This window comes from Leptodactylus fuscus, chromosome 5, assembly GCF_031893055.1.
Source record: "Leptodactylus fuscus isolate aLepFus1 chromosome 5, aLepFus1.hap2, whole genome shotgun sequence".
Lineage (NCBI taxonomy): Eukaryota > Metazoa > Chordata > Amphibia > Anura > Leptodactylidae > Leptodactylus > Leptodactylus fuscus.
In genome coordinates this window covers 73,596,809-73,623,782 of record NC_134269.1, presented here as the reverse complement: position 1 = coordinate 73,623,782, position 26,974 = coordinate 73,596,809, and the positions used below count along the sequence as shown (strand labels likewise).

General features: G+C 42.3%; 1 protein-coding gene across 1 annotated transcript in view; it reads left to right on the top strand.

The window, feature by feature from the left end:
* Positions 1 to 26,974, top strand: part of GALK2 (galactokinase 2) — a 108,832-nt gene that overhangs the window by 6,339 nt on the left and 75,519 nt on the right. Inside the window, exons 2-4 of the mRNA XM_075273402.1 lie at positions 13,769 to 13,857; positions 14,648 to 14,771; positions 21,310 to 21,400. Of these exons, the coding sequence (XP_075129503.1) occupies positions 13,769 to 13,857; positions 14,648 to 14,771; positions 21,310 to 21,400 (304 nt within the window). The remainder of the gene's footprint in view (positions 1 to 13,768; positions 13,858 to 14,647; positions 14,772 to 21,309; positions 21,401 to 26,974) is intronic.

The following is a 26,974-nucleotide window of genomic DNA, read 5'->3' as shown; positions in this document are numbered from 1 at the left end:
CAAAATTAGACCGGTGCAAAAGTATGGGCACCTCAACAGAAAAGTGACATTAATATTTAGTAGATCCTCCTTTTGCAAAGATAACAGCCTCTAGTCGCTTCCTGTAGCTTTTAATCAGTTCCTGGATCCTGGATGAAGGTATTTTGGATCATTCATAGAGGTTGCAGGGGGCCGCTGTGGGGCATAATAGTGGTTGCAGGGACCCTGCAACTTCTATTATGCCGCACAATTGTCCACCCAACTCTTATGCCCCATACTGGCTCACCCATGAACTATTATTATACTCGAAGAGGGGGGGGGGGTTTCTTTTCAGACCCCCAAATATAATAAACAGAGACCGAGGGGAGGTGAGGGAGCATAATAAACAGTTTTACTCACCTCTCCAGGATCCGATGTTACTCCTAGCAGGCTTTTACCATACAGGTCTGAATTCTCTGCTAGCATTACCATGCAGGCTCGAAGCCTGTGCCTGCTAGGATTGACACTGGTTCCCAGAGAGTTGAGTAAAACTGTTTATTATGTTCCCTCACCTCCCCTGGGTCTCCAATTATTATATTTGAGGGTCTGAAAAGACCCCGAGTATAATAATAGCGGTAGTGGGTTTGCGGCTTGGGCCCAGGCCTGCTCACAGCTTCCCCCACGTCCTATAGCAGAAGGGGAAGCGGGGGAAGGGCATGAACAAACACGGGGAGGTAGGCAAATAGGCCGCTAGCTGCTGGGGATACTCAGCAGGTAGCGGCCTATTAAAAAGTACACTCACCGGCCACTTTGTTAGGTACACCATGCTAGTAACGGGTTGGACCCCCTTTTGCCTTCAGAACTGCCTCAATTCTTCGTGGCATAGATTCAACAAGGTGCTGGAAGCATTCCTCAGAGATTTTGGTCCATATTGACATGATGGCATCACACAGTTGCCGCAGATTTGTCGGCTGCACATCCATGATGCGAATCTCCCGTTCCACCACATCCCAAAGATGCTCTATTGGATTGAGATCTGGTGACTGTGGAGGCCATTGGAGTACAGTGAACTCATTGTCATGTTCAAGAAACCAGTCTGAGATGATTCCAGCTTTATGACATGGCGCATTATTCTGCTGAAAGTAGCCATCAGATGTTGGGTACATTGTGGTCATAAAGGGATGGACATGGTCAGCAACAATACTCAGGTAGGCTTTGGCATTGCAACGATGCTCAATTGGTACCAAGGGGCCCAAAGAGTGCCAAGAAAATATTCCCCACACCATGACACCACCACCACCAGCCTGAACCGTTGATACAAGGCAGGATGGATCCATGCTTTCATGTTGTTGACGCCAAATTCTGACCCTACCATCCGAATGTCGCAGCAGAAATCGAGACTCATCAGACCAGGCAACGTTTTTCCAGTCTTCAATTGTCCAATTTCGATGAGCTTGTGCAAATTGTAGCCTCAGTTTCCTGTTCTTAGCTGAAAGGAGTGGCACCCGGTGTGGTCTTCTGCTGCTGTAGCCCATCTGCCTCAAGGTTCGACGTACTGTGCGTTCAGAGATGCTCTTCTGGCTACCTTGGTTGTAACGGGTGGCTATTTGAGTCACTGTTGCCTTTCTATCAGCTCGAACCAGTCTGGCCATTCTCCTCTGACCTCTGGCATCAACAACGCATTTCCGCCCACAGAACTGCCGCTCACTGGATGTTTTTTCTTTTTCGGATCATTCTCTGTAAACCCTAGAGATGGTTGTGCGTGAAAATCCCAGTAGATCAGCAGTTTCTGAAATACTCAGACCAGCCCTTCTGGCACCAACAACCATGCCACGTTCAAAGGCACTCAAATCACCTTTCTTCCCCATACTGATGCTCGGTTTGAACTGCAGGAGATTGTCTTGACCATGTCTACATGCCTAAATGCACTGAGTTGCCGCCATGTGATTGGCTGATTAGAAATTGTGTTAACGAGCAGTTGGACAGGTGTACCTAATAAAGTGGCCGGTGAGTGTATGTTACTTACCGCCGCTGCCTCCTCCTCCTTTCATCTGGCAATAAGACATCTGTGTCTCAGCACAGGTGGCATGATGTCGCTGCCTGCGCTGAGACGCACAGGTTTAAGCCAGCTGAGGAAGGGGCCACTCAGTTTGTTTTCAGAGCGGCTCTCTCGTGCTAGTTTAGAAAAAAAAAAGTTAATTTAAATTTAAAAAATTGCCACGGCTACCGCCCCCTCCAAAGTGCTGTCTGAGGAAGCCGCCTCACCTTGCCTCATTAGAGGTGCGGCCATGGATGGGAGTGTATGCTGTTCTTTATACTTCTCAGCATTCATGGTGCTTTTCAAAGATGTGTAAGCTTCCCATGCCATAGACAATAATGCAACCCCATACCATCAGAGATCCTTTTGAACTCTGCCAATGACAAGCTGGATGATCCCTTTCCTTTTCTGTCCATGATACAAGGCATTTTTATACATGGTAGACAGTTATAGTAATGTTGTCCTTTCTTAAAGGGATCCTATCATTAAAACTCAATTTTTTCTCACTAACACGTCGGAATAGCCTTAAGAAAGGCTATTCTTCTCCTACCTTTTCTCCGTGCCGCCATTCGGAAGAAATCCCATTTTTTGGCAGTATTCAAATAAGTTTTCTCGCCGCACTGGGGGCGGGCCCCAGCACTCAAACAGCACTGGGGGTATCCCAATGCTGCGAGAGAACTCTCCAGCGCCACCTCCATCTTCTTCAGAAACATCCTCTTCACGCATATTATTCCGGTGCTCATTGGCTAAAAATGCTCAAAAATGATAAGAGGAGTATTTTAGGGGGCATTCACACTACCGTCGGTGTCCAACAGCTAGTGTCCACTGCTAATGTCCGTTTAAAATCTTGTGCAGACATTAGCAGCAGACACTAGCTGTGTCCGTGACATTTTGCATTGATTTAAATGCACATCGGGTGCGTTCTTTTACACTCCGTGTCTGTCCTTAACTGTCCGTTCTCAAAGATGTCCGACTTTTCAAGCGGACAGCAAAAACCTACATGTCGAGAAGAGAGGGAATGGGGAGACAGAAGGACACCAGGGAACACACAGACACCAAAAGGGGGGGGGGGGGGGGAAGCAGGGAGAGTCATGAAAAAAAATTAGAGAATTTAGATGACTCTGGAAACACCACCCATGCGCACCGGAGGGTCTCAAACTTGGAGGAGGAGGTAAGGGAATCTTAGCCTCCATCCGCCTAATGAGTTTCTGCCAGGCAGAGTGAATAAACACGATGTGAATGCACCATAACATGTTTCCTTGTAAAGTAGACCAAATTTAACCCCTTCCCGACATCCGCCGTAATAGTACGGGAGCTGCCGGGAAGGACTTCGCGCAAACCACCGTAGTACTACGGCGGCTGCATGGTGCACACACAGAAATCTCAGTACCTTGTAGCATACCTCCAAACTTTTGAAGAACCGAAAGAGGGACAAAATGTGCGACGCGCGTAGCGCGCCATGGCAAATTTAGCCCCGCCCACTTTTGTGTTGACTCCGCCCATTCTCATTAATTTTTCATGAGCCCGCACACAGTATAATCCTCCTACAGTCACCCATAAATTATATGTTCCCCCTCTATCTCTCCCCCAGTTTCATACACCCTTCATCTGCCCCCAGTTTCATGTCCCCCCTCCATCTCTGCCCCAGTTTCATGTCCCCTCCATCTCTTTCCCCAGATTCATGTCCTCTCCATCTCTGCCCCCAGATTCATGTCCCCTCCATCTCTGCCCCCAGATTCATGTCCCCACATCTCTGCCCCCAGATTCATGTCCCCCCATCTCTGCCCCCAGATTCATGTCCTTTCCATCTCTGCCCCCAGATTCATGTCCCCCCATCTCTGCCCCCAGATTCATGTCCTCTCCATCTCTGCCCCCAGATTCATGTTCCCCCATCTCTGTCCCCAGATTCATGTCCCCCCATCTCTGCCCCCAGATTCATGTCCTCTCCATCTCTGCCCCCAGATTCATGTCCTCTCCCTCTCTGCCCCCAGATTCATGTCCCCACATCTCTGCCCCCAGATTCATGTCCCCACATCTCTGCCCCCAGATTCATGTCCCCCCATCTCTGCCCCCAGATTCATGTCCTTTCCATCTCTGCCCCCAGATTCATGTCCCCCCATCTCTGCCCCCAGATTCATGTCCTCTCCATCTCTGCCCCCAGATTCATGTCCCCACATCTCTGTCCCCAGATTCATGTCCCCCCATCTCTGCCCCCAGATTCATGTCCTCTCCATCTCTGCCCCCAGATTCATGTCCTCTCCATCTCTGCCCCCAGATTCATGTCCTCTCCATCTCTGCCCCCAGATTCATGTCCCCACATCTCTGCCCCCACATTCATGACCCCCATCTCTGCCCCCAGATTCATGCCCCTCCATCTCTGCTCCCAGTGTCATGCCGTCCTCTCCTTCATCTGCCCCCAGTTTCATGTTCCACCTCCACATTAAACCTACCTTCTCCTCGTTCCCTCGCTGCACTCTGCGCGCCTCTCTCTCTCTCTCACTGGCGCACAGTTGTAGACGCGATGTGTCGTCATCACATCACGTCTACAAGCCAGTAGGCGGCGGCAGCAGCGGCGAAGCAAGGACCTCCCTCCAACCGGGACCGTGGGACATGTCACTGGAATCGTGAATGTCCCACGGAAATCGGAACGGTTGGGAGGTATGCATATACCTTATGGTATGTGTAGTATGGCGTAGGTGTAGTATGACGCAAAGATGCCCTCCATGCTCCAAGATTCTAATATGCATAAAAAGGTTTACTCAAATTATCAAACAACGGAGGACCAAATTTGAAAAAAAGGACATTTATATTCAGCTGAACATGATGTGATATTCCTGGTGACCAATGGCTTTTTAATGCTAAGACCTTGTTCTGTTTTTTATCGAAAACCAAGAGAGGATTGAGTAGAAGGGAGACATTTTTTATATTTCCCATTCCTTCTCTAGTCATGGTTTTGGCACAAAAAAAAATAAAAAAAATCTGCAACTGAAAAAGCAGCTTTCACAACCTGGAGCCTTATGCTAGTTTCACACCTGCATTCAGGATTCCATTCGTGGGGTTCCCTTAAGGACCCCACAAACAGAAACCTAATTTGCTTAAAAAAGCAGTTACCCGTGTAAACCTGTGGAACCCATAGGCTAAAATGTGGTCTCCCAGTTTAAAGCGGAATAGGAAATGGAATCTCCAAGCGGAGACAGGATACAGGTGTGAACCTAGCCATAGCCTAAAGAGGACTTGTCACCAAGTCTGAAAAGACCAGTGACAAACATTAGTGATGTCACAGAGCATATTAAACATAGGGATGCAGCAGTACAGAGATAGTGAATCACTGACATCATAGCACTTAAAAAAGATAATTGTGCACACTGTGATATAACAACACTTGAAGAAAGTACCTATAATGATGTCAGTTACACCCACAACTAGCACTTTGATGCTGTAGTGTGCTTCATAACTGCAAATCTTTATGGTTGTTTGTGAAGTACAGTCGCTGAATTGTTGTTGGCACTGGTTCACAAAAATCACTTGTCGACAGTCAACTGAATGTAAGTTTTATTCAACAGAAGCAAATTTGACAATAAACAATACATTTTCTTATGTATCAGTTTTGAAAAATATTTTCATCTGCAAAATTGTAAGAAACAAAAAATGTATATTATAGGTTTTACAATGCAATATTGTTGCAAAAATACAACTCAAATTCCAAAAAAGTTGGGACACTGAAAACAAAAATATATGGATTCACAAATTTTATATAACCATATTTAATAGAACACATATCATAAATTGAAAGTTAGACATTTCTCCATTTTAGCATACAAATTAATTTAGGAATTAATGGCACCAACACATATTAAGGGAGCCTTCATGCGGAGTTACGCTCCCCTCATTCCTAACATAAAACTCGTTCAGAATGAGCGCGTAAAAACCAGCTCCCATTGACTTGAATGGGAACCGGCATACGAGCACTACCCATTGAAATCAATAGGAGGCTTTTTTCCCTATTGCTTTCAATGTGATACGCGCATTTTTTTGTGAATGAGTTTTACGTTCAGAATGAGCGGGGCGTAACTCCGTGTGAAGGCTCCCTAAAGAGTTGGGGCAGGAATAACGAAAGTGGTACATAAATGGCTGTAGGCTCAACTAAGACACAAGGCTGGGGCATTTTTACATTTTAGTTCTATAAACCACTAAGTAATAGACTCTAGGGGCACATTTAGTAATTCTATCTGGTGTTTCCCTCTTTATTAATTGTATGATTAAATACTCTTAATTTCTACAGTATTTATGACCCTAACTAAAGTATCCCCACCAGATCTTTTATGCTTTGCTTTTAAATATCCTTGTGGGGATACATTCACTGTGATGGCATACCGCCATCTAGTGGAGAAGGAATGGCTATGTATAAAATGGGTTACTAAAAGTGCTCCTCAGTAGGTAGTACTAGAGATGAGCGAACAGTAAAATGTTCGAGATTCGATATTCGTTTCCAGTAGCCCCTCAATATTCGACTACTCGAATCGAATATCGAACCCTATTATAGTCTATGGGGGGAAAATGCTCGTTTCAGGGGTAGGCAACGTTCGATCAAATTACACTTACCAAGTCCACGCGTGAGGGTCGGGCTGGATCCTCCAAGAAGTCTTCTCCGTGCAGCGTCCCCGCGGCATCTTCCGGCTCTTCATTCACTCTGCCAGGCATTGGGCCTGGGCAGAGCCGACTGCGCATGCCTGCACTACAAGTGGGCATGCACAGTCGGCTCTGCCCAGGCCCGATGCCTGGCAGAGTGAATGAAGAGCCGGAAGACACTGCATCGAAGCTGCATGGAGAAGACTTCTAAAGGTAGGAGAAGAACCAGCGTTGATTGGCCAACTGTATTCTCATTCTGCAACGTTGAAGGTATGGGGCTGGTGGGGATCTGCTCCTGGGGACTTCAGGTCACTTCAGGGGTACATGAACTCTGATTGTGGGCATTAATTCCAGGTGTCCAATGTATAATAGTGAAAATGTAACAAAACCAAATGTAGGGCTAATGTAAGCATGAAAAAAAGTGGAATTCAATGTAACCATAAATAACTTTTCCACTAGGCAGAAGATAGTACGCAATACAGTAAATAAAATTAATAATTTATTGGAGAAAAAAAATTATATATATACACATACAATAAAATAAACTAAACAAACACATAAATCATACCATTTGGTAAGAAAATAGTATACACATGCATAACAGGGAGCCTAGAGAGAGTTTAATCCCATACAGAGCACACAGCATAGGCATAGACATAAAATTATATTAGAAGGGGCAACATGGTGGCTCAGTGGTTAGCACTGCAGCCTTGCAGTGCTGGAGTCCTGGGTTCGAATCCCACCAGGAACAACATATTGTTGTTTGTATGTTCTCCCCGTGTTTGCGTGGATTTCTTCCCATTGTACAAAGACATAATTAAATGAAGAAGAAAAAAAAAGTACATTGTGATCCCTATATGGGGCTCACAATCTACATTAAAAAAAAAAAATTATATTAGAGTAATGATAGCAGTATGTGTAAATACAGATTACGCTGAAAGCTGTCTGCGTACACTGACTGCAGAGTGTGACCTCTTCATGGGACTTCAGGCAAGTATAAAACTTTGTGGGGGAGGGGGGCTACTGAGGAGTACATAATACTGTGTCGTAGCCCAAAGTGGAGCATATAATATTGTGTGGGGCCCACTGTGGAGCATATAATACTAAGTTGGGGGCCTACTGTGGAGCATATAATACTGTGTGGGGGTGGGGGGTCCTTCACTATTTATATCACACAATATCTGTTTTATAGCAGATTTGATATTAGTACAGGCTGTAATAACATTGCATGGTCACCATAAAACAGATCCTGTGCAATATAAATAGTGATCATTAATTGTTCAAAAGTACCAATGCAGAGACCTTTACCCTTCAGTACAAAGTTGTTTGTATAAGTGAAAGCCCCATTCACTTTACTGTAATTTGTGGGTCCGCAAGTATCTGCAATTGTGGATCCGCAGAGAAGGGAATCTATCATTGGAAAAAGTGCTTTTGAGCTAATCACATGTCTGAATAACCCTTAAAATGGCTATTCTACTACTACTAGCTTTATTTCTACTGCTGTCCCTACCGTTTCTTTTTAAACCGCTTTATTTATTAATGCTAATTAACCTCGTGGAGGACCCTGGGCGTTTCCCAAGGCCTCAGAGCTCTACCCACATCGTACCTTTTATACCACTCCTCCACTGCTTGTTCTCCGTCGGCCCTCCTCCCCTGGATACTCCTCCTTCTATTCAGACATGTGTTTAGCTCATATGCACTTTTCCAATGAGAGAATCCCTTTAAGGTTGAATTGCTGTGCTGGCACTTTGCAGTTTGGGCACTCGGTCTCAAAGGTTCACCATCACTGCCATAACCTGTCTATTTGCAATGCTGGGTTCTGGTGACAGACTTCATTTAAACATGTTAGAATTGGGTTGATGGTTAAACAACATATAAATGAATGAATGCCTGGTGAATAATTGATCTACAAAGGCAGCCATGCACTTTACATTTAGTATTGGCCTTTACAGTAGTTTAAACAGGCCATACATGTCCAATGACAATAGGGAAAGATGGAGTTCATTGTGTTTTTGAGGAATAATGCTCGGTGTAAACCCAGCCAGAGACTGTTTACTAGTGACAAATCATTACTCATGGTTCGTTACCTAACAATTAGCAATTTGATGCCAATGCTTTCCCTCCTTCCTTCACTTTTTATCTGTGATTCAATTTGTCTCCTTTTATTTTCATTCTGTCGTAACTTGATTTCCACATTGCACAAGCTGGTAAATCTCTTTTGGCACCTTCACTACGCAGTCTTTCTGAATGACGTAAATGGTAGATGCTGCTAAAATCATTCCGGGGCAACATTCTGCTCAATAACAATATAATGATATCTTCTGTACCCAACCACAGCATTTTAATTACTGTTTTGCAGTTTGCTCGCAGCAGTTGGCAGTCTGGTGCAGCAGTTAAATAGAAGAAACTGATATTTCACATTGGCTGCAATTCCCACTAAGCTATTCTCCGTAACTCCAAAGTCTTAATTTGCCAGCCAGACTTTGCCTTGTAACATGCACTGAAATGAAATTTAAAACCTGATTCTGAAGTACCAGGCGGGTACAGATTGTTGTGGAAATAAATACATTCACAAATGATTAAATTAGGTTTGGCACAGATCTACAGCTGGATAACAGCTTCTTAAAGGAATATTACACCCAACATCATACAGGAGTTCTGAAGCTAAAATATTTTGTTCAGAATGAAACTAACAATCCATTTCTTGGTTCTCTTACAAATTATGAAGTATGAAGACAAGCAGGGAAAGTGCTTTATTAAACGCAGTGACGCAAAGCATACTTAGTAATAAGTGAAAAATCTGTGCTGCTGATGGCACGTCAGCTATACATGGGACATGCTCTTTTGTAGGCTTTATGAGTGACTAAGGCCTCGTTCACATCTGCTTCGGTAATCCATTCGGGGAAGTCTGCATGGGGACCCCCCTGAACGGACTACCGAATGCATTGGCAAGGGGCGTGCAGTGAAAGCACACGGACCCCATAGACTATAATGGGGTCCGTGTGCTTTCCGCACGGAACATACAAACAAAAAGTTTAGTTTTAGTTCCTAAGTTTAGTTTAGTTTAGTTCCTAAGAAAAGTATTAATAATAAAATGACTATTTTATTAGATAAAACCTAATGAAATGGCCGGGAGAGAAATTCGTTAAATTGTGGTTTGTTGTAAGAAAAAAAACTACTCAACAAAACAAGCCATACCTAATTCTGGTGAAAAACAGTTTACTGAAAAACAGAACAGGCAAGTAGAGGTCGGCTTCCACTAGAGGGAGCTTCCTGCATGTTTATTTATATTGCTCCAATTCACATCAATAGGACCTGCATACATACTGTATATATGAATTGAACTGTCTGCCTGAACAGCACACAGTTTGAATGGCCTGATTTTTGTTATTAAGGGAATGAAGATTCAGACATTGGACTTATGAATCAAGTCAAACCTTCACTGTGTAAAGTAAGAATTTAAAGAGGACCTTTTACCACCTGCAACAAGTCCTACTTTTTACATTAAGTAATAGCTGCTGCTGCACTGATTCTGTCACAGTTGGAATTTATTTTTCTCTCCCCACTATACCTGAGTAATCAGTGCAGTTAGTTTTGGTGCCTGATATGCTGTTTAGGTTCTGTACTGTCAGGTGGGCGGAGTCAGTCAGGAGCAGACAAGAGATGCAATTCTGAACTCTGGCTGCCTTTGATTGGAGTTCTGAATCTCACCCCTTGTATGACACTGCCCTTCTTCTTTTTTTTTTTTTTTTGCAGAGTTCTAGTGTTGTTTACAGCAAGAACAAGTTGCTTGCAGTTCTATTTATGTTGTGAAAATCAATGGAAGCCTAATAAAAACCCAATAAACCCTAGTATAATCAGTAGGATCCCTCACAATTCATTCATCATAGCTATCATGGTTCCATGAACGACAGAAGCCGTGAAGCTAGTGTGAACAGGGCCTAACCAATTGCATAATTTCTATGAACAACCTATTCTTTCACAGATGTTTGTAAGTCTAGGTTCACACTGTGCTTTTTTTTTTTTTTTTTTTAAATCAATAACTGTGTTGTTTTTGAATTGTAGCAATGAGTTTAAAATTTTACTTGTAAGCTAATGGTAATCTAATTGAAAACTTCTGGTATAGGGCGGTATCACATTGTATTAAAAAAGCGGCTATGGCACAGCCTATAATGAGATATAATTGTAATTAATGGACTCCATTGTAATGTTCACCTAAAATCAGCAGACGAAAAAGTCCTGCACAGAGGTTTCAGTTTGAAAATGATTTGCACCCATTGGACCCTTCTATAGTCAATTGGTTCTGCTGAGCTCTGTTTATCTGTAGTTCTGGTCCCCTGATGATCCAGAACAATGGACAGGCCACCACTAGTGTGAACATAGCGTTAGTAAGAAGTAAATGCACCAGCAGACCCAGCTCTGAGTGCAACTATAGACTCTTTTGGGACACTGTGTGACAGCAGCCTAATAATTAACCCTATCACGCTGAAGGCATTTTTCAATTTTCATTTTTGGCTCCTAGCAAAAAAAAAATAAATGTTGGTTCATCTTCTGGCTGTCATGTGAATGGATTGACGCCCCTGGATCTCTTTCTAGGGGGTGGCGTCTCAAAGTATAATACAGCGGAGAACCGGCAGCTTTGATGGCTGCTACATTTCAATACCCAACAGCTTTATTGTTAAAGGGGTTCTCCCATCTCAGTTTTTCAGCCAAGCTGCCTGCAGTATCTGCTTCTCACTTCCTCTATTTATCTTCCCTCCCCCTCCCCCTTCTGAACAGGACACACAACACTTAAGCAGAGCAGATAATATGCAGATTCTTGTTCAGAAAGGACTCAGTGTTCTCTATGTGTTTACATAGAGAGATAACAGACTCTGCTTTATCAGCAGACTGCAATTAGCTGAATGGAATGTCCTGCCAACACTGAGTAAGTGACATCACTTGTCCTATCTCCCAAGTCCATGGTTATAGCAAAACTGTGTAAAGAATGGGAGGAATAAGGTCACATTGCAGGCAAACAAAGCAGAATTTCTAAAGCAATATATTTTAGAAAAGTCTTCAATTTACATAAGATACCAGTATAGATGGGATCCTTGAGATGGAACAACCCCTTTAAGGTGGATTTCATGAAAGAGTTAATAATGCTTTTTCCATATAGTGTATTTTAGTTAATGAAAATAATTTTCATTTATTCAATTTAGAACAAATTTAAAGAGGACCTTTCATGGGTTTGGGCACAGGCCGTGTTATACACTGCTGGAAAGCCAACCGTGCGCCAAATTCGGCGCACGGTCGGCTTTCCCGATCTGTGTCCCGGGTGAAGTGCTATCGGTAACGGGAACGTCCTTCTTCACAGCAGCGCCTATAGCACTGTAGTGTGTGAGCGGGGAGGAACACCCCTTCCCCTCCTGATAATACTTGTCTATGGACGAGCACTATCAGGAGGGGAGGGGGTGTTCCTCCCCGGTCTCACAGTACAGCGCTATAGACGCTGCTGTGAAGAAGGACGTTCCTGACTGACTGTCAGTAATGCCCTGCTGACTGTGAAGAGCTACGGTACCGGTACCGATAGCGCTTCACCTGGGGCACAGATCGGGAAAGCCGACAGTGCGCTGAATTCAGCGCACTGTCTGCTTTCCAGCAGTATATAGAACTGCCTGTGCCCAAACCCATAAAAGGTCTTCTTTAATTATATCCTGGTCAAACTGCCCACAGGGGAGCAGGTGAATCCCCGGGTGGGCCTCTGAGTCAGAGTAAGGGTAAGTTCACATGGGAGTTTTTTGGACTGGATTTTGAGGTGGAGGCGGAGGTCCAAAAAACGGCTAGCTGCGACTGGATGCTGGTGCAGTCGCAGCGTTCTGCTCTGGATTAGGCCTAAATGAATGGGCCTAGTTCGGAGGGAGTATCGCGAAGCGGACGTCTGCAGCTGAATCAGCCTAAAGAAAGGCATGTCGCAGTGTTTTTTTTTTAATGTAGATTGTGAGCCCCATATAGGGATACAGATTTTTTTTTCTCCTATCGGTATGTCTTTGTAGATTGGGAGGAAATTCACGCAAACACAGGGAGAACATACAAATGCCTTGCAGATGTTGTTCCTGGCAGGATTTGAACCCAGGACTCCAGTGCTGCAAGGCTGCACTGAGCCACCAATGTTGCCCCCCGAACATGTCATGGTTTGTTCCCACTTGCGGAAAAAGGAAATGACCGGCTCCCATTGAAGTGAATGGGAGGCGTTTTTTTTGTGCTGGATTGTGACGCGGATTCCGCATCAAAATCCGTTCCAAAAGATCCTGTCTGAACCCAGCCTTAGTCCTCCTACTACCTGCACTAGTGGTGTATGATGCAGTACAGATAGTATACAGCATTTCAACCAGTCTACTGTGTGTGCTGGTTCATTAATATTATATAGATGCATTGGGTGGCTAAGATGACATGTAGGCACAAGGGCATACTAACCAATACCAAGCACATCCCCTGGCCCTAACTTCTCAATGTCACTTTGTGGGCCTCAATCACAAATCTTGCAGTGTTTTTCTACTGTCTGAGGCTTCTGTGTCCAAGCACATATCCATATATACAGTCCTATGAAAAAGTTTGGGCACCCCTATTAATCTTAATCATTTTTTGTTCTAAATAGAGGCTGTTATCTTTGCAAAAGGAGGATCTACTAAATATTAATGTCACTTTTCTGTTGAGGTGCCCATACTTTTGCACCGGTCAAATTTTGGTTTAATGCATATTGCACATTTTCTGTTAGTACAATAAACCTCATTTCAATCCTGAAATATTACTGTGTCCATCAGTTATTAGATATATCAAACTGAAATGGCTGTTATAAACACCAAAATATTTAGAACTAAAAATGATTAAGATTAATAGGGGTGCCCAAACTTTTTCATAGGACTGTAGCTATAAGGCCCTAGTTCAAGACAAGAGATAACAGGCGTCTCACAGGGCCCCCAGGACAAAGATAGTCTAAGGTAAGGACTAAGGACGGGGCCCCTAAGCCCTCCAGTTAGACACTGAATAATATGTTTATATCTTACAATGTGTCCTAAAAAAGTGTACATGAATAAGATGCATGTGAACATATGGAAATATGAAATATTAAAACTGATATCTTAATTTTTTTATCATCTGCAGGTTGCTGAAGATAAAGGAAATGTTTATAGCTAAATTTGGTTGTGAACCATCCTTTTATGCACGGGCTCCAGGACGAGTCAACTTAATAGGTAATTCAGATATATACTGTAAATTATTAATACATACATCAATCTTTTGTAAGGATTTTCATGCAGAAGGTAATACTACATACAGGCTGCTGCAAGGTGAAGAAAAGGTTATTATCCCCTAGTAAGGTATATTACACAGTTTTACATATTCATGTGCATACACCATATCACAAGGCACAAGTGATAACTAAACTCCCCATGCCTCAGTCCTATTGAGATCCTGTGTGGTCAATCCTTAAAAAGCAGACGGACAGGCAAAAACACAGAAATTGTGATAATTGCCTAGCACTGATTAGACTTGGTTTGCCATGGGTTGCTATATCAGGTTTTGGCCCAGAAGCTGACATTCAGCGTTTCTTGGTGAATTGCAGAAGTCTTGAAAAATAAGAATCAACACTGTAAATATTAAGTCTTTGCATAACCTTGATGTATTTGTCACAAAAGTTTAAAAACTTATGAAAAACAAAGATTTGTTTTCATCTCAATTTTTGGCCACAGCTGTAGACATACAATGATTACATGTAGAAGAGTGTGAATGTCCTTGAGTACCAAGTACTGAATCCATGACTTCTACTCCTTCCTACACCTTTTTGTTCTTTCTTTTGTCTGTATCCCATATTTGTTATTATGTTTAATGCACTTAACCTATCCACTTTTTAGGACTTGTTTTCTCTATTCCTTTTAACCAATAAAAATTACCTTTTTAAAAAAAACGCAAATTATAAAAGGAGAGATGCCTGTGTGAAATGATGTCATGTTTGTAGATTGAGAATTTTACTTTGTGTTATAGGGGAGCACATTGACTACTGTGGATATGCAGTTCTTCCAATGGCTATAGAGCAAGATATACTAACAGCTGTTCAACCTGTTGACTCTCATGTTGTACACTTGTCCAATACAAATACAAATTATTTGTAAGTATTTTTTCCTGCAATTGTTACTGTAAATACTTTTCAAATATGACCCATATTATTTACTTCTGAACATGTACAACATCATTCCATAAAGTTATTTATGAGCTGTAGTTAGAATTTATACAGTGGCATAACTAGGAATGGCGGAGCCCCGAGGCGACCTTTTGACATGGGGCCACCTCCAGGAAGCGTACATGGGCGTGCAGGCTGTATGTGAATAAGAGGGTGACGTGGGGTGCAGGGTGTGTATAAGCAAGAGGGGAAATGGGGGTGCAAGCTGTGTGCAAGCAAGAGGGTGATCTGGAGGGGAGAACCCCCCATTCCACCACACTCTTGCTAACCAACAGCCTGCACCCCCATTTCCCCTTCTTTCTCACACACAGCCTGCGCCCCCAGGTCACCCTCTTGCTCACACAAAGCCTGCAAGCCCATTCCCCCTTCTTTCTCACACATAGCCTGCACCCCCAGGTCACCCTCTTTTCTCACACTCAGTCTGCACGCCCATGTACCCCTCTTGCTCACACACAGCCTGCACACCCAAGTACCAATGTTGCTCACACACCACCTACACCACCCATTCCCTCCTCTTGCTCACATAGGGCGGAATGGGGGGTGCAGACTGTGAGTAAGGGGGTTACCTGGGTGTGTAGGCTGTGTGTAAGAAAGAAAGGAATGGGGGTACAGACTTTCTCACGCACAGCCTGCACACCTATGTACCCCTCTTCCTCACAGCCTACAACCCATTCCCCCCATTGTACACTGACCGCCCACAAAAGACAACTGAGTCTATGTTAGTAGATTAAAGGACCTTTGATGACATAATGTCTCAGGTTCTTCAATCTACTAGTATAGATGCTGGCACAGGGCTTGTGACAGCGGGCAGGAGATAGAAGTTTCTTCTGCCCACTGTCACTATGCAAGTGCCGGAAGGCAGGGGCCCGGACAGCAGGCAGCAGCTGCTGCTTGGGTACAGTTGTAAAGGCAGCAATTGCTGGCTTTACTACTGTTAAAAGATGGACTGTTCGAGGAGGCAGCTCCTCTCCATCTTCAGACAGCCCCCGGTGCTGCAGTAAATAGGGCGCGTTATGTGCCGGAGTTACATCAGCAGGTAACGGCCTATTTAAAAAAAAACATCTGCAGCGGTAGCAGCTGCCACCGGGCCCCCTGGTGTCCCAGGCCCTGTGGCAGCTGCTACCCCATTAGTTATGCCCCTGAATTTATATATTTGAACCAACTTTTCTAACTCTTGCCATGACCATGATTTTAAGATTCAGTAAGAAAGAATTTGAGTTAAGTAAGCATTCCTATTTTGTTTCTCCTGCAACCTACATCATATCAAAATGAAGTAAGTTACAGTTTAGGCCTGGTTCACATCTGCCTTCGGTATTCTATTCGGGGAGTCTGCATGCGGACACTGTGAATGGAATACCAAATGCATTATAGACTATAATGGGGTCCGTTTGTTTTCCGCGTGGTGTCCGCACGGAACATGCGGAAAGAAAAGTACTTCATGAACTACTTTCCTCTTTGCATGACACCCACCAAATATATTAAACTTCTTTACAATTTTACCTTTGTGAATTGTAATCAAGTATCTACAGTACTGCCCAGTGCCCCTGAAAACAATACTGCTGAAATACTGCTGTCATATTATTATATCACAATGCTGCCTAAAATAATAGTACTGCTATACGCTCTAAAAAATAGCAGTGTCATCCTTGGCGCCACCTTAAAACAACAGTGTCTAACACATACTGTAACTTAAAAAAAAAGCCAATGAACAAGGGTTGGACAATTATGACTCAATTAAAAAAACATAATTGATTGAACATTTTACCTCAACTATGTATAATGATTGGCAATGTGAGATAAGATAGCATGGATACAAAATAGTTGAAATAATTATTGTGAGTAAGTTCATGTCCATTAATTGAGTTGAATTTTGATTTTGCTTATTTTTCAATTATTGGTAATTGTCCAGCGCTAAATACCCAGAATCCCCAGTTTACAGGTCTGTGACCAGCTGGTGTCAAACTCAACACAAATTATAGTACTGTATGCACTAGATTAAGATATTCTAAAGCAGGGGTGGCAGAATAGTCGATTGTGATCTAGTAGTCCACCTATGATTGGTGTTAGGCCGGGTTCACACGGAGTTACGTGCCGCGAGATTTGGCACGTAGACGCCGCGTGACCCTTTGCGTGCCGTACACGCTCCCATTCATTTCAATGGGAGCGGGGAGCGTATGCGCCGCGCTAGTTTGCGGCCGTGAATAAATGCACGGCCGCAAACTAGCACGGCGCATACGCTCCCCGCTCCCATTGAAATGAATGGGAGCGTGTACGGCACGCAAAGGGTCACGCGGCGTCTATGTGCCAAATCTCGCGGCACGTAACTCCGTGTGAACCCGGCCTTACCCGTTGATTCAGTAGCTGGGCTTGCATAAGACGATTAGCGTGGGCTGGATAGGAGGCGATGATATCTTTGTGCTATCTCTGTTATAGTGGACATCTTTAGGCATTCCCTGTTGGGAACATCTGTGATATAACATTGTTATATGTGGGAAATCAGTGGTCTGTCACTGTTCTATGGGAGTCCTCTATAGATGTACAGACCGTAAAGGGAGTGCTAGAGTATGTCAGCTTAGTTACATGCTCTGAGAAACATTGGTCAGTAATACGTTGCACCCTGCTTACCGAATATTGGCAATTTGTTACGGCACGGTAAGCTCTTTTGCTTTTTCTGGTGGTGATGGGTTTAACTGTTAATAATCGGTGGATTACTTCCCTTCCACATGACATACAGTAGAGCAGCTTGCTTTCCAGAAACATTTGTCCACCTTTTTCTGAAGGATGTCAAGATTCAGGCAGGGTTTTATCTGGCTTTCATGCACATGTTAAATATGTCACATATTACAGCACATGTATTTTCTCACATTTCCTGTTTTCTGAATGCTACATATGCCATGTAAATGAAGCCACAATCTCTGCAACACTTTTTATCTTGGTCGAATCTCTGCAACACCTACAGTTCTGTTACCTGCCGAGTGTTCACAACCTCTGTGCGTTTCTGAATTCCTATTTATGGCACATCCTCTTTAGACTCAGTTTAGATTGCTAAAGCTTTGCAATCATACGTTCCAATTGAAGGTTGAATTACGAATGATTAAATGATTGCAATGTATCCATATGTTGTGGTTTTTCCTTTATGTCGATAATAGTTGTCTTATTACATTATTGTTAGCATTTTACAGACCACAGTTAGTGTGCATTCAGGTGCCCCAAGGTTAACCCCTAGCATATGGAGGATGAGCTTTGTATTGCCAATATTATCTTAATCCACAGAGTGCATAAATTCCAGTAATGTTTCAATTTAGTCTCTTGGTTTTCTCTGAATATCTCTTAATAGAGAAGGTTTATTGATTCAATAGTATGAGATAAGTGGAACGCTTAGCTAACGTGGTCCAGATTTCCAGACGTTTTAACATCCAGCATTAACAGCATTGTCGTACTGCGCTGATTGTCTTAGACATTGAAATATTTTGCCTTACGAATTAGGACGCACAATGTCAAATTCAGTCTTTTTGGATTGATGGAAAAATATTCTAGAGGGCAAGGAATGCAGTTAAAGCGAATGTCTTGTGTATTTAATTTTAATTATATGTGTGTAAAAGAGAAATTATTTGTTCTTTTCTTAAATGATGTCTTTATATTATTTTAGGCTCCATGCACACAACTGTAAGTCCTTTTTACTCCCTATAAAAACGTATCTGTATTCCATATTGCATCAGTATGTCATTCATAATTATGGATCCGCAAAAAGACTTGTATGATCCTGTTCCTTTGTATGGGCAGGGATAGGATCTGCTCCATATTTTGGGGGTGATTTCTGTGGCCTGGATGCTAGGTCTGTATATTATCCTCAATTATGGATCCGTAATGGCAGACAGTATGCGAGAAAATAACTACGGTATTGTTGTGTGCATAGGACCTTATAATTTGTAATTTGTAGTGGACATTCATTGTCTACAAAAGCATGTGTGCTTTATGGCAGCTGAAATCAATGGGACTCAACTAACAGAGAAATATGCAAACATGTATAACAAGCATGTTATACTATAGAATTGATTAAGAGGTCAAAGGAGAGGAAGAATTGGAGCAAAACATACATTAGGGTCTAAAATGGAGGTCACCATCCCATTAACATTATGCCACATACTGGTTTGTATATTTGGCTAATCATTCCTACTATGTATTTACCTTTTATAATTTAGGGACCTCTATGAAATACAGAATATAATATAGCATACATGTTATATGTGTTTGCAGGTAACTGTTTCAGGTTGTGACTTTTCTCCTCTTTCAGTAATTTTTAATGTCTTTGTTGTGCTAGCTGTTTTCTGCTTATTCTCATTAAAGAGTAAAAGTTATTTCCAATATTTCTTGAACGTAAATAGTTCAGGTGAATATAACAAACTTTGTAAGCCTACGATCACACTTATGTTGTATGACCATTCAGGGACTCCGACCTCCATTCCACTTGAAAAAAAAGTGAAGTAGGACTTTTTTTCTCTGCCAATTTCAGGTGGAAACCTGGCGGACCCCAGTATTGTTTATTTCAGATCCGTAATGACAGACATTATGTGGGAAAACAACTATTGTGTGCATGTGTAGTTATTACTATAACATCTTTCCTGGGAGCTGCCATATTGGACATTCATTGTCTGCAAATTCATGTGTAATTTCCCATGGGTACACAGGTTCCCATGAGTAACTGAGTTTTAAGCAGATAGGGTTTTCATTTTCGGGTCCCCAAGCCGACTCGAAGAATGGAAACCCAACGGCTAGTGTGAACCTAGTGTCACATATCTTATCTGATGAAAGTGCTTATGTCTGCTCATTTCACTGAGAGGTCTATCTACTCTGTGGACAAGCTGCAGTTCATAAAGCTCTATGGAAGGAAAGGGGAAGCATTTAAAGGAGTGAGTGAGAAGTAGGCATACTGGAGCAGATTGGTAAAATATCTCTACATTAGAACTTTATTCACATCTATAGTGCTTGGTCCTGCTAAGCAGCTTGTTTCTCTGTACTTGCTTCTCACTCACTGGGCTCCTCCTTCTATAAGGCCTTGTTCACATCTGCGCCCGGTCTCCATTCATGCAGGTTTCCATTTCCTGCACAAAACTGAGCAGGAGACGGAAACCTGCAGGACTCTTTCATACCCATTCATTTCAATGAGTTCGAAAGATGTCCAGCCGTGAGCGCCGGTGAGCATTTTATGCAGTACTCTGTGTCCGGTTTAAAAAAAACCAAAACGGTTTCACGGCAGAGAGCAGAAAACGCTCACCGGCGCTCACGGCCGGACCCGGTCTGACAGCTTTCCATCTTCTGCATGCAGAAGACGGAAAGCACAGAACGGACTCCGGGCGCTAGTGTGAACCTAGCATCAGTGAGCTAAACTGTCTTCACAGTAAAATGAACAGTTTACCAGGACGGGGAAAAACTAATAAAAGGAAATATAGTACTTGTATTCTCTTACATATACATAGACATTGTCAGGAAAGTGTTGGTACTAAACTGACACATCAATATCATAGAGCAGTATTTCTAAAACTGTGTGGTGGGCCTCAATAGTGAGGCACAGAGCGCTGGTTGGTGAAGAGCAGGACCCTGCCAATGTCAGTTTTGGTTCAAAGCAGGGATTCTAAAGCAGAAACTGCACTAATAATGACAGCTTTACATGACAGTGCAGTGTCCATGGCTGGTAAGACTGAAGGGTGACATAATGGCCAAGAATCCAGAGGTCTTTCATCCCGGACCAGATCGACCAGAGTTTGCAGATTGAATGTTCTAATCTGGAGGCAGAGACATCATAGACTAATCTCTCTATGTTGTGGAGATCCTCCGGACAATATGATAGGAGTGGAATTGGGGAATGATTTACTGTCAATTTGGGGAACTGCTGCTACCAGTTGACTAGAAGTGGAAAGGGAAGACCATATCTTCCATTAGGAAGATACTTTTTACTGGTATTTGGTGCTGCGTTGGAGGAATGCCATGCTGCTATTTGGTGTTTGGCATTATGTATTCTCCAATTTGGTTGCCACTGGTGAGGGTATTATTTGTACAGCACAGTGCCAAGTGTTTGGCATTCAATGGCAGTATTTCTTTGCTGGAGACACAAGCATCACAGTCTTCAGGAAAGGATGGAATACAGTGCCTTTCCCGTAGAGCAAGGAGTGACAGAGAAGATGTATACAGAATCTTATCTTATCTGCATACAATTGTATTTATCCCTGCAACTTTATTATTTAAGGAATATGTTTAAGAAACATACAAAAGTATTAACCTTAATTTTTTTTTTTCTTCACAGAAAAGCGCCTAATGTCTGTAGATGTTCTATTTTAACCTGCATTATGTGTCTTGTTGGAACATACCTGTTTTTTTTCTGACTGTTATACCCTATAGTGCCAGGATGTGGCAGCAAAGAGCTATGGAATTTTCACTTTCATGATTGTAACTTTTCTTTTTGTCATAGAGACTTTTCAGTGGGTCTTAATGACATTCAGATTGATAAGACAAAACCTTTGTGGCACAGTTACTTTCTGTGCGGACTGAAAGGAATCCAGGTAAATAATAACATTATGAATAAAGCAGTTTCCTAACCATTTATGTTATGAGTTCTACTGATGTTTTTTGGGAAGGTTAGAATTGGGAACAAAGGTTAATGTTGAAGATATTCAATAGTGATCATATGAATAACTAACCCTATATGAATGGATCCTTGGCTATAGAAGGAGTTAATGACATTATGGGAAACTTCATTCTGTAGATGCATGCTGCTTTAATAATGAGCAGACTTTCTGCAAGCCCATCTGTGACATGTGCTTGGGTAAACTCATTAAAAGCAATTGTCAGCCAGCATCCTATGATTCAGCGATACACATGACATCATACCTAATAAGAGAATACACTGATTAAATAACTGGAAAACACAGAGGTAATTTAAAACTTGGGTTCAAGCGAATCTGGATTTTCAGTTTTGTCAAAGGCCTTGTAACATTCCTCTGATTTAAGATGACATCTCCAAACGTAAGGAAAGATAAATTGCTGCAGCCTCCATCTATCATAGAGACATGGATTCTCTATGTCCATCCTTGTTTTCTGGTGATGATTAACTAGCACTTGTATTAAAGGAACAATAAACACAGAAAAAACATCACAGCACTCCCTTCCATGTATTTGCTTCTCTTGTCCAATTTAGTTTCATATTACAAATAAAACTAACAAATATATAGATAAATCTTCTGTGTGTGTCCCTGGGGCTCTCCTTCTGCTCCTTTCTGAATACTGGCTGAGTCGGTAGCCTCATCCCTTCTTGGCCGGTCTACGCTAGAACAAAAACATTATTAGGCTAAAGCCCTACGTAGCAGGCTGCAGTGAAAAAGCGCTGAGGGAAAACAGCAGTAAAAATGCATCCTGGTTTTTCCTGCAGCAGTTTTCACAGAAAGTCCACAGTGGTTTCTTGTGTGGATGTTCTGCTTCAATTGTACCTATGGGGAAACTGCTGATGTTTCTGTAGGTGTTATTGACATGCTGCAATTTAGAAAAACGTGACTGTTTTGGAAATTGCAGCATTTCTGATTTGGGTATTTTTCTGTAATGTGTGGGTGGGACTCGCTGGAATCCTATCCACTTTGCAGGAACTGTAAAATGCTTCAGTTTACGCAATGTGGGGCGCCAGCCTTAAACCTGCTCCTTGGTCAAGCAACCCCTCCAAAGTCAACCTTCATGGAGCAGATGGAGCAGATCAGTAACATTTCTCTGGAGGATTTCTACAAGACTGTGTACTGTATATAAGGATCAATTACAATGTTGCAGACTGATGTGATCAGTCTACAGTATCTTCCTTTTTCTTTCCAAAGAAATGTCAAAACCCCTTGTTTTCATCTTTATTTGTTCTCATCTTGATTACTGTTGAAGTGGTCTTCAATGTGAAAAAAATATATATGCTAAAAAGGATGGACATGATGTGGGGACACCTACGGTAATAGATATTTATGGCTAGTCGTTTCCACTTTCTATAAAAAAAAATCGTCAGTTAGGGCGGGTTCACACCTGTGCTTGGTCTCCGCTTTCAGGTTTCCGTCTGCTGCCCGAGAAACTGGACAGGAAACGGAAACTGGCAGTCAGTTTTCAAACCCATTCATTTGAATGGGTTTGCAAAGTGTCCGCCCATGAGTTTCTTCTGCCTCTCCACAATGAAACCGTTTTTTTAACTGGACACAAATTCAGACATGTAGGACTTTATGACCGGTTAAAAAAAAAAAAACTGTTTAGCTGTGGAGACCAGAAGACACTTATGGGCGGACACTGACTGCTGGGTTTCCGTTTCCTGTCGGCAGAAGACGGAAACCCACAAAGTGGAGACAGGATGCAGGTCTCCCCGCCCCTAGTTATGTTTTTTTTTTTTTTTTTATACATTATCCTTTTTGAAGATTTTCAAAATTATGAACCAGCCATTTCTCTTATTGCTATATTTTGTAATGTAAAACGGACACCAGCTTCAGGTGTAATCCACAACTTTGGCAAACTGCAATTAGCTTTATGGAGCCGTATCCTAAAAGTCCATAGTTTAAAAAATAAATCACACTAGAAAATATACTATGCCATCCACTAACAGCAGTGGAACCCCTCTCATTCTTCCGAGCGTAATCACCGGATCACCAAATCTACTGTCTGAACGGGATCCAGCAATGCAATGAACACTTCCATCTGTATTGAAGGAAGTGCTCATTGCAGGAAATGATATGGCCCCCACATGTGCTGTATGTATATAGTGTGCCTGTGGAGGCTGTATATACAGAACTGTATGTATATATTATACACCCACCTAGAAGACAGAACATGTGCCTGTAGGTGTAAGACTGGAGCCTAGTATAATCTATCGGCTTGTCATCCGGTGTAGGCTTAATGACCTAATACAAGGATTTTGGGGGAGAGGGAGCTGTCCGCCCATGTGGACACTTAATTGTTATGTCAGACTCTGGGGGAGGAGGGGATGTTGGGGGAGACAAAGTGAAGTAGTCAGCACTTGGAAGCTGAAGTTCTGACGCCAGCCCTAGCTAGAGATCACTATATTCTGACTCCCACTACATACTACTGACTCCCACTACTCCCAACACAATGATAACTCTCTGAGTACAGATATTGTAGTATATGATACGTGCAGTCCTATGTAACACCCAATAAATGTCTAAGGGGGCGTTCACACTACCGTCAGTGTCCGACAGGTAGTGTCTGCTTTTCAAGCGGACAGAAAAAACCTACAGGTCGGGTTTTTCTGTCCGCTTGAAAAGTCGGACATCTTTACAAGCGGACAGTGAAGGACAGGCACGGAGTCCAAAAGAACGCACCCGATCGCCATTTAAATGAATGACAAGTGTTACGGACACCGCTAGTGTCCGCTCCTAATGTACCTGCGAGATTTTGAACGGACACTAGGAGTGGACACTACCTGTCGGACACTGACAGTAGTGTGAATGCCCCCTAAGTGACATTATATATTAAATATCGTTCCGAGTTATAGGTCCCAGGAAAGACCTTTGTATGGTGAGAATATTGTAACTTTAGGGACTACTGTATGGATCCGTGACCAAGGGAAGATGTTTGACCACTTGAGTTTTATTAACTTTTTTATTTATATTTTAGTGGCACAGCAAGGTTCAACAACTTTTCTTTTTTTTATTTTATAAACCTTAGGGTATAAATAACATGCTGGCTTTATTTTACTGGTTGTTTTATGACAACGGCCAGTGAAGGCAATATTTGTAGTTTTTATGGTAAACGATTAATAATTAAAATAATTTCCAATTTAAAAAAAAGTAGGGTTTTTTGAGGTGTGAGTATTCATTTCTTCTTTTTAAGTTTTTTTCTAAGGGTCCATTCAGAAGGAGTAAACGTGCGCTCATTTTGGCATGATACATGTGTAAAGAATACACGTGTAAAAATAAGACTCCCATTGACTTCAATGACATATTTTACACGTGTAAAAAAAAAAAACCATGTCAAGAAATACCTCGTGTTCTCTGGCATGTTTTTTACACGTGTAAAAAATGTCATTGAAGTCAATGGGAGTCTTATTTTTACAGGTGTATTCCTTACATGTGTATTTTGCCAAAACGAGCGTGCGTTTACTCCGTATGAATGGACCCTAAGACTTATTTTTAGTCCTATTTGGGAACACTCCACACAATGATTAGCCTCAGACATATCTACTTGACCCAAATAAGCCTACATAGGATTTACCTGATATAGGTGAGGCTGGTGCTGATGCATTGGTTGCCCAGCAATGTGTGCCTGCTGTAGTGATCATATCAATGGGTATGGGTATGTGTAGTCATTTGATCCTTTAGGCCCAAGGTACGCAGCTTCCTTAAAGAAACACTCTACAGAGGGGGCCTCTGTAGCCTTCTGATACAGAAAACAAGCCAATAAGAGGTTCAGTCTGATCTTAGACCTGCATTGGATGTTTGACTTTCTGTTCATAAACGAAGCATAGTGTGGATCACAGGAGCAGAGAGGAGGTCAGTGCTCTACAATAAAGCTGTCAGTAAGTTGTCCAGTAACATCACTCTACACACACACACACACACGCTCGTTTTCGATTGTGCCGGGACAAGAAAGTATTTTACTGGAGTTCTTCTTTAACACTGCTATATATCCTCCTCCTATTTTATGCCAGGATGACCATCAATAAAAGGGCTTTCCAGAGCTTCATTGTTTCTGATGACCTATTCACATCACATTCATTTCTTATAGTGCCCTTCGAAAGTTAAAGGTGCGTTTCTTTGATACGAGCAACAAAGACGTTTATCTTTAAGACACTTTCGTAAATCTCCTCCATATGTCCTGTTTTTTGCTGCAAATGTATTGATGGTTTTGTAACTGAAGAGGATCATTGCTTTTATTTGCACATCTGTGACTTGTATTGCACAATAAATATTTAGAAGTTTGCCATATTTTTTGCCCATCTATTTATTTATGAAGAATAAGACCACTATTGAATTATATATTAAACATTTACTTCTGTCCTCCTTCCAAGTGGCACCCACAGAACATTGTAACGTAAACCTTGCACTGGCACTCAGTCTGTGCAGATTTAATAAACCAAGCACCATGATGGAGCAAACTTCAAACTGACATATAAATAGACACTGTGGTTTTGACAAACATGTGCATATATGATTGGCAATGTGATCACCATCAAAAGTGTATATCACATTATTTACCTAAAAATATGTTTTTGCATAGAATAATTATTATAGCATGATGGCCGCTAGTATCTCCTTATCTTGCAGTCCATTGCCTGTTGTCATAAGAAATCTGTCCCTAGCAGCAGAGATGGTATGATGGATTGCAGAAAGCAGGGCAAGTCTTTGCTTTCATAGTTACAAGCACTGTTCTCTTCTGCGTGAACCCTCCCTATTTAGAATGCAAAACCTTGACTCTAATATTAACACTTTCCTGTTCCTCATTCAAAGACTGCCTCAGTATTCTGGCTCTGTCTGTAGCTACACTTATCATGTGTCCTAAACTACTGGCATTATTATTATTATGGAATATAGCACCATGTTTGTGGGGACTGTATGATGATGCAGTAAAGCTATTCACACAGCTATGCTGCATTGTCTCGAAGTCTACAACACATACAATTCTATCTTCAGTAGTAATAGAGGCTGGCATGTGTACCTTCCTGGTTGTATAGGACACACAGGATATTATGGCTTTAGATAAAGCCAGAAACTGTGAGCCTCAGAAAGTGATAGTATTAGAGGTAGTCTTGTGCCTCCCATTGGCCAGTGGGAGTGCAGTGCTTGCTAAGGCATAACCTGAAGCTCTTGAGCCATGATAAGCATGTAAGCAAGAAGCCTATGCATTTGAGCAAGTTGACAAGTTAAGATTTGCTGGATAGTAGGCCCCCATTACTAATTGTTAGACTCTAGTCTTACAATATGCTATCTAGCACAGTGCCCCCCCCCCAATCCGGTTTCTGGTTAGCCAAAGAATTTGTCTAACCCTAGATGTGCCTAAGACTAAGACCCCACGTAGCGAACCACAATAGAAAAATACTTCAGAGAAGATTGTGCTGGAAACACATCGCGTTTTTTGTCCTGCAGCATTTTTCACAGAAAGTCTGCAGA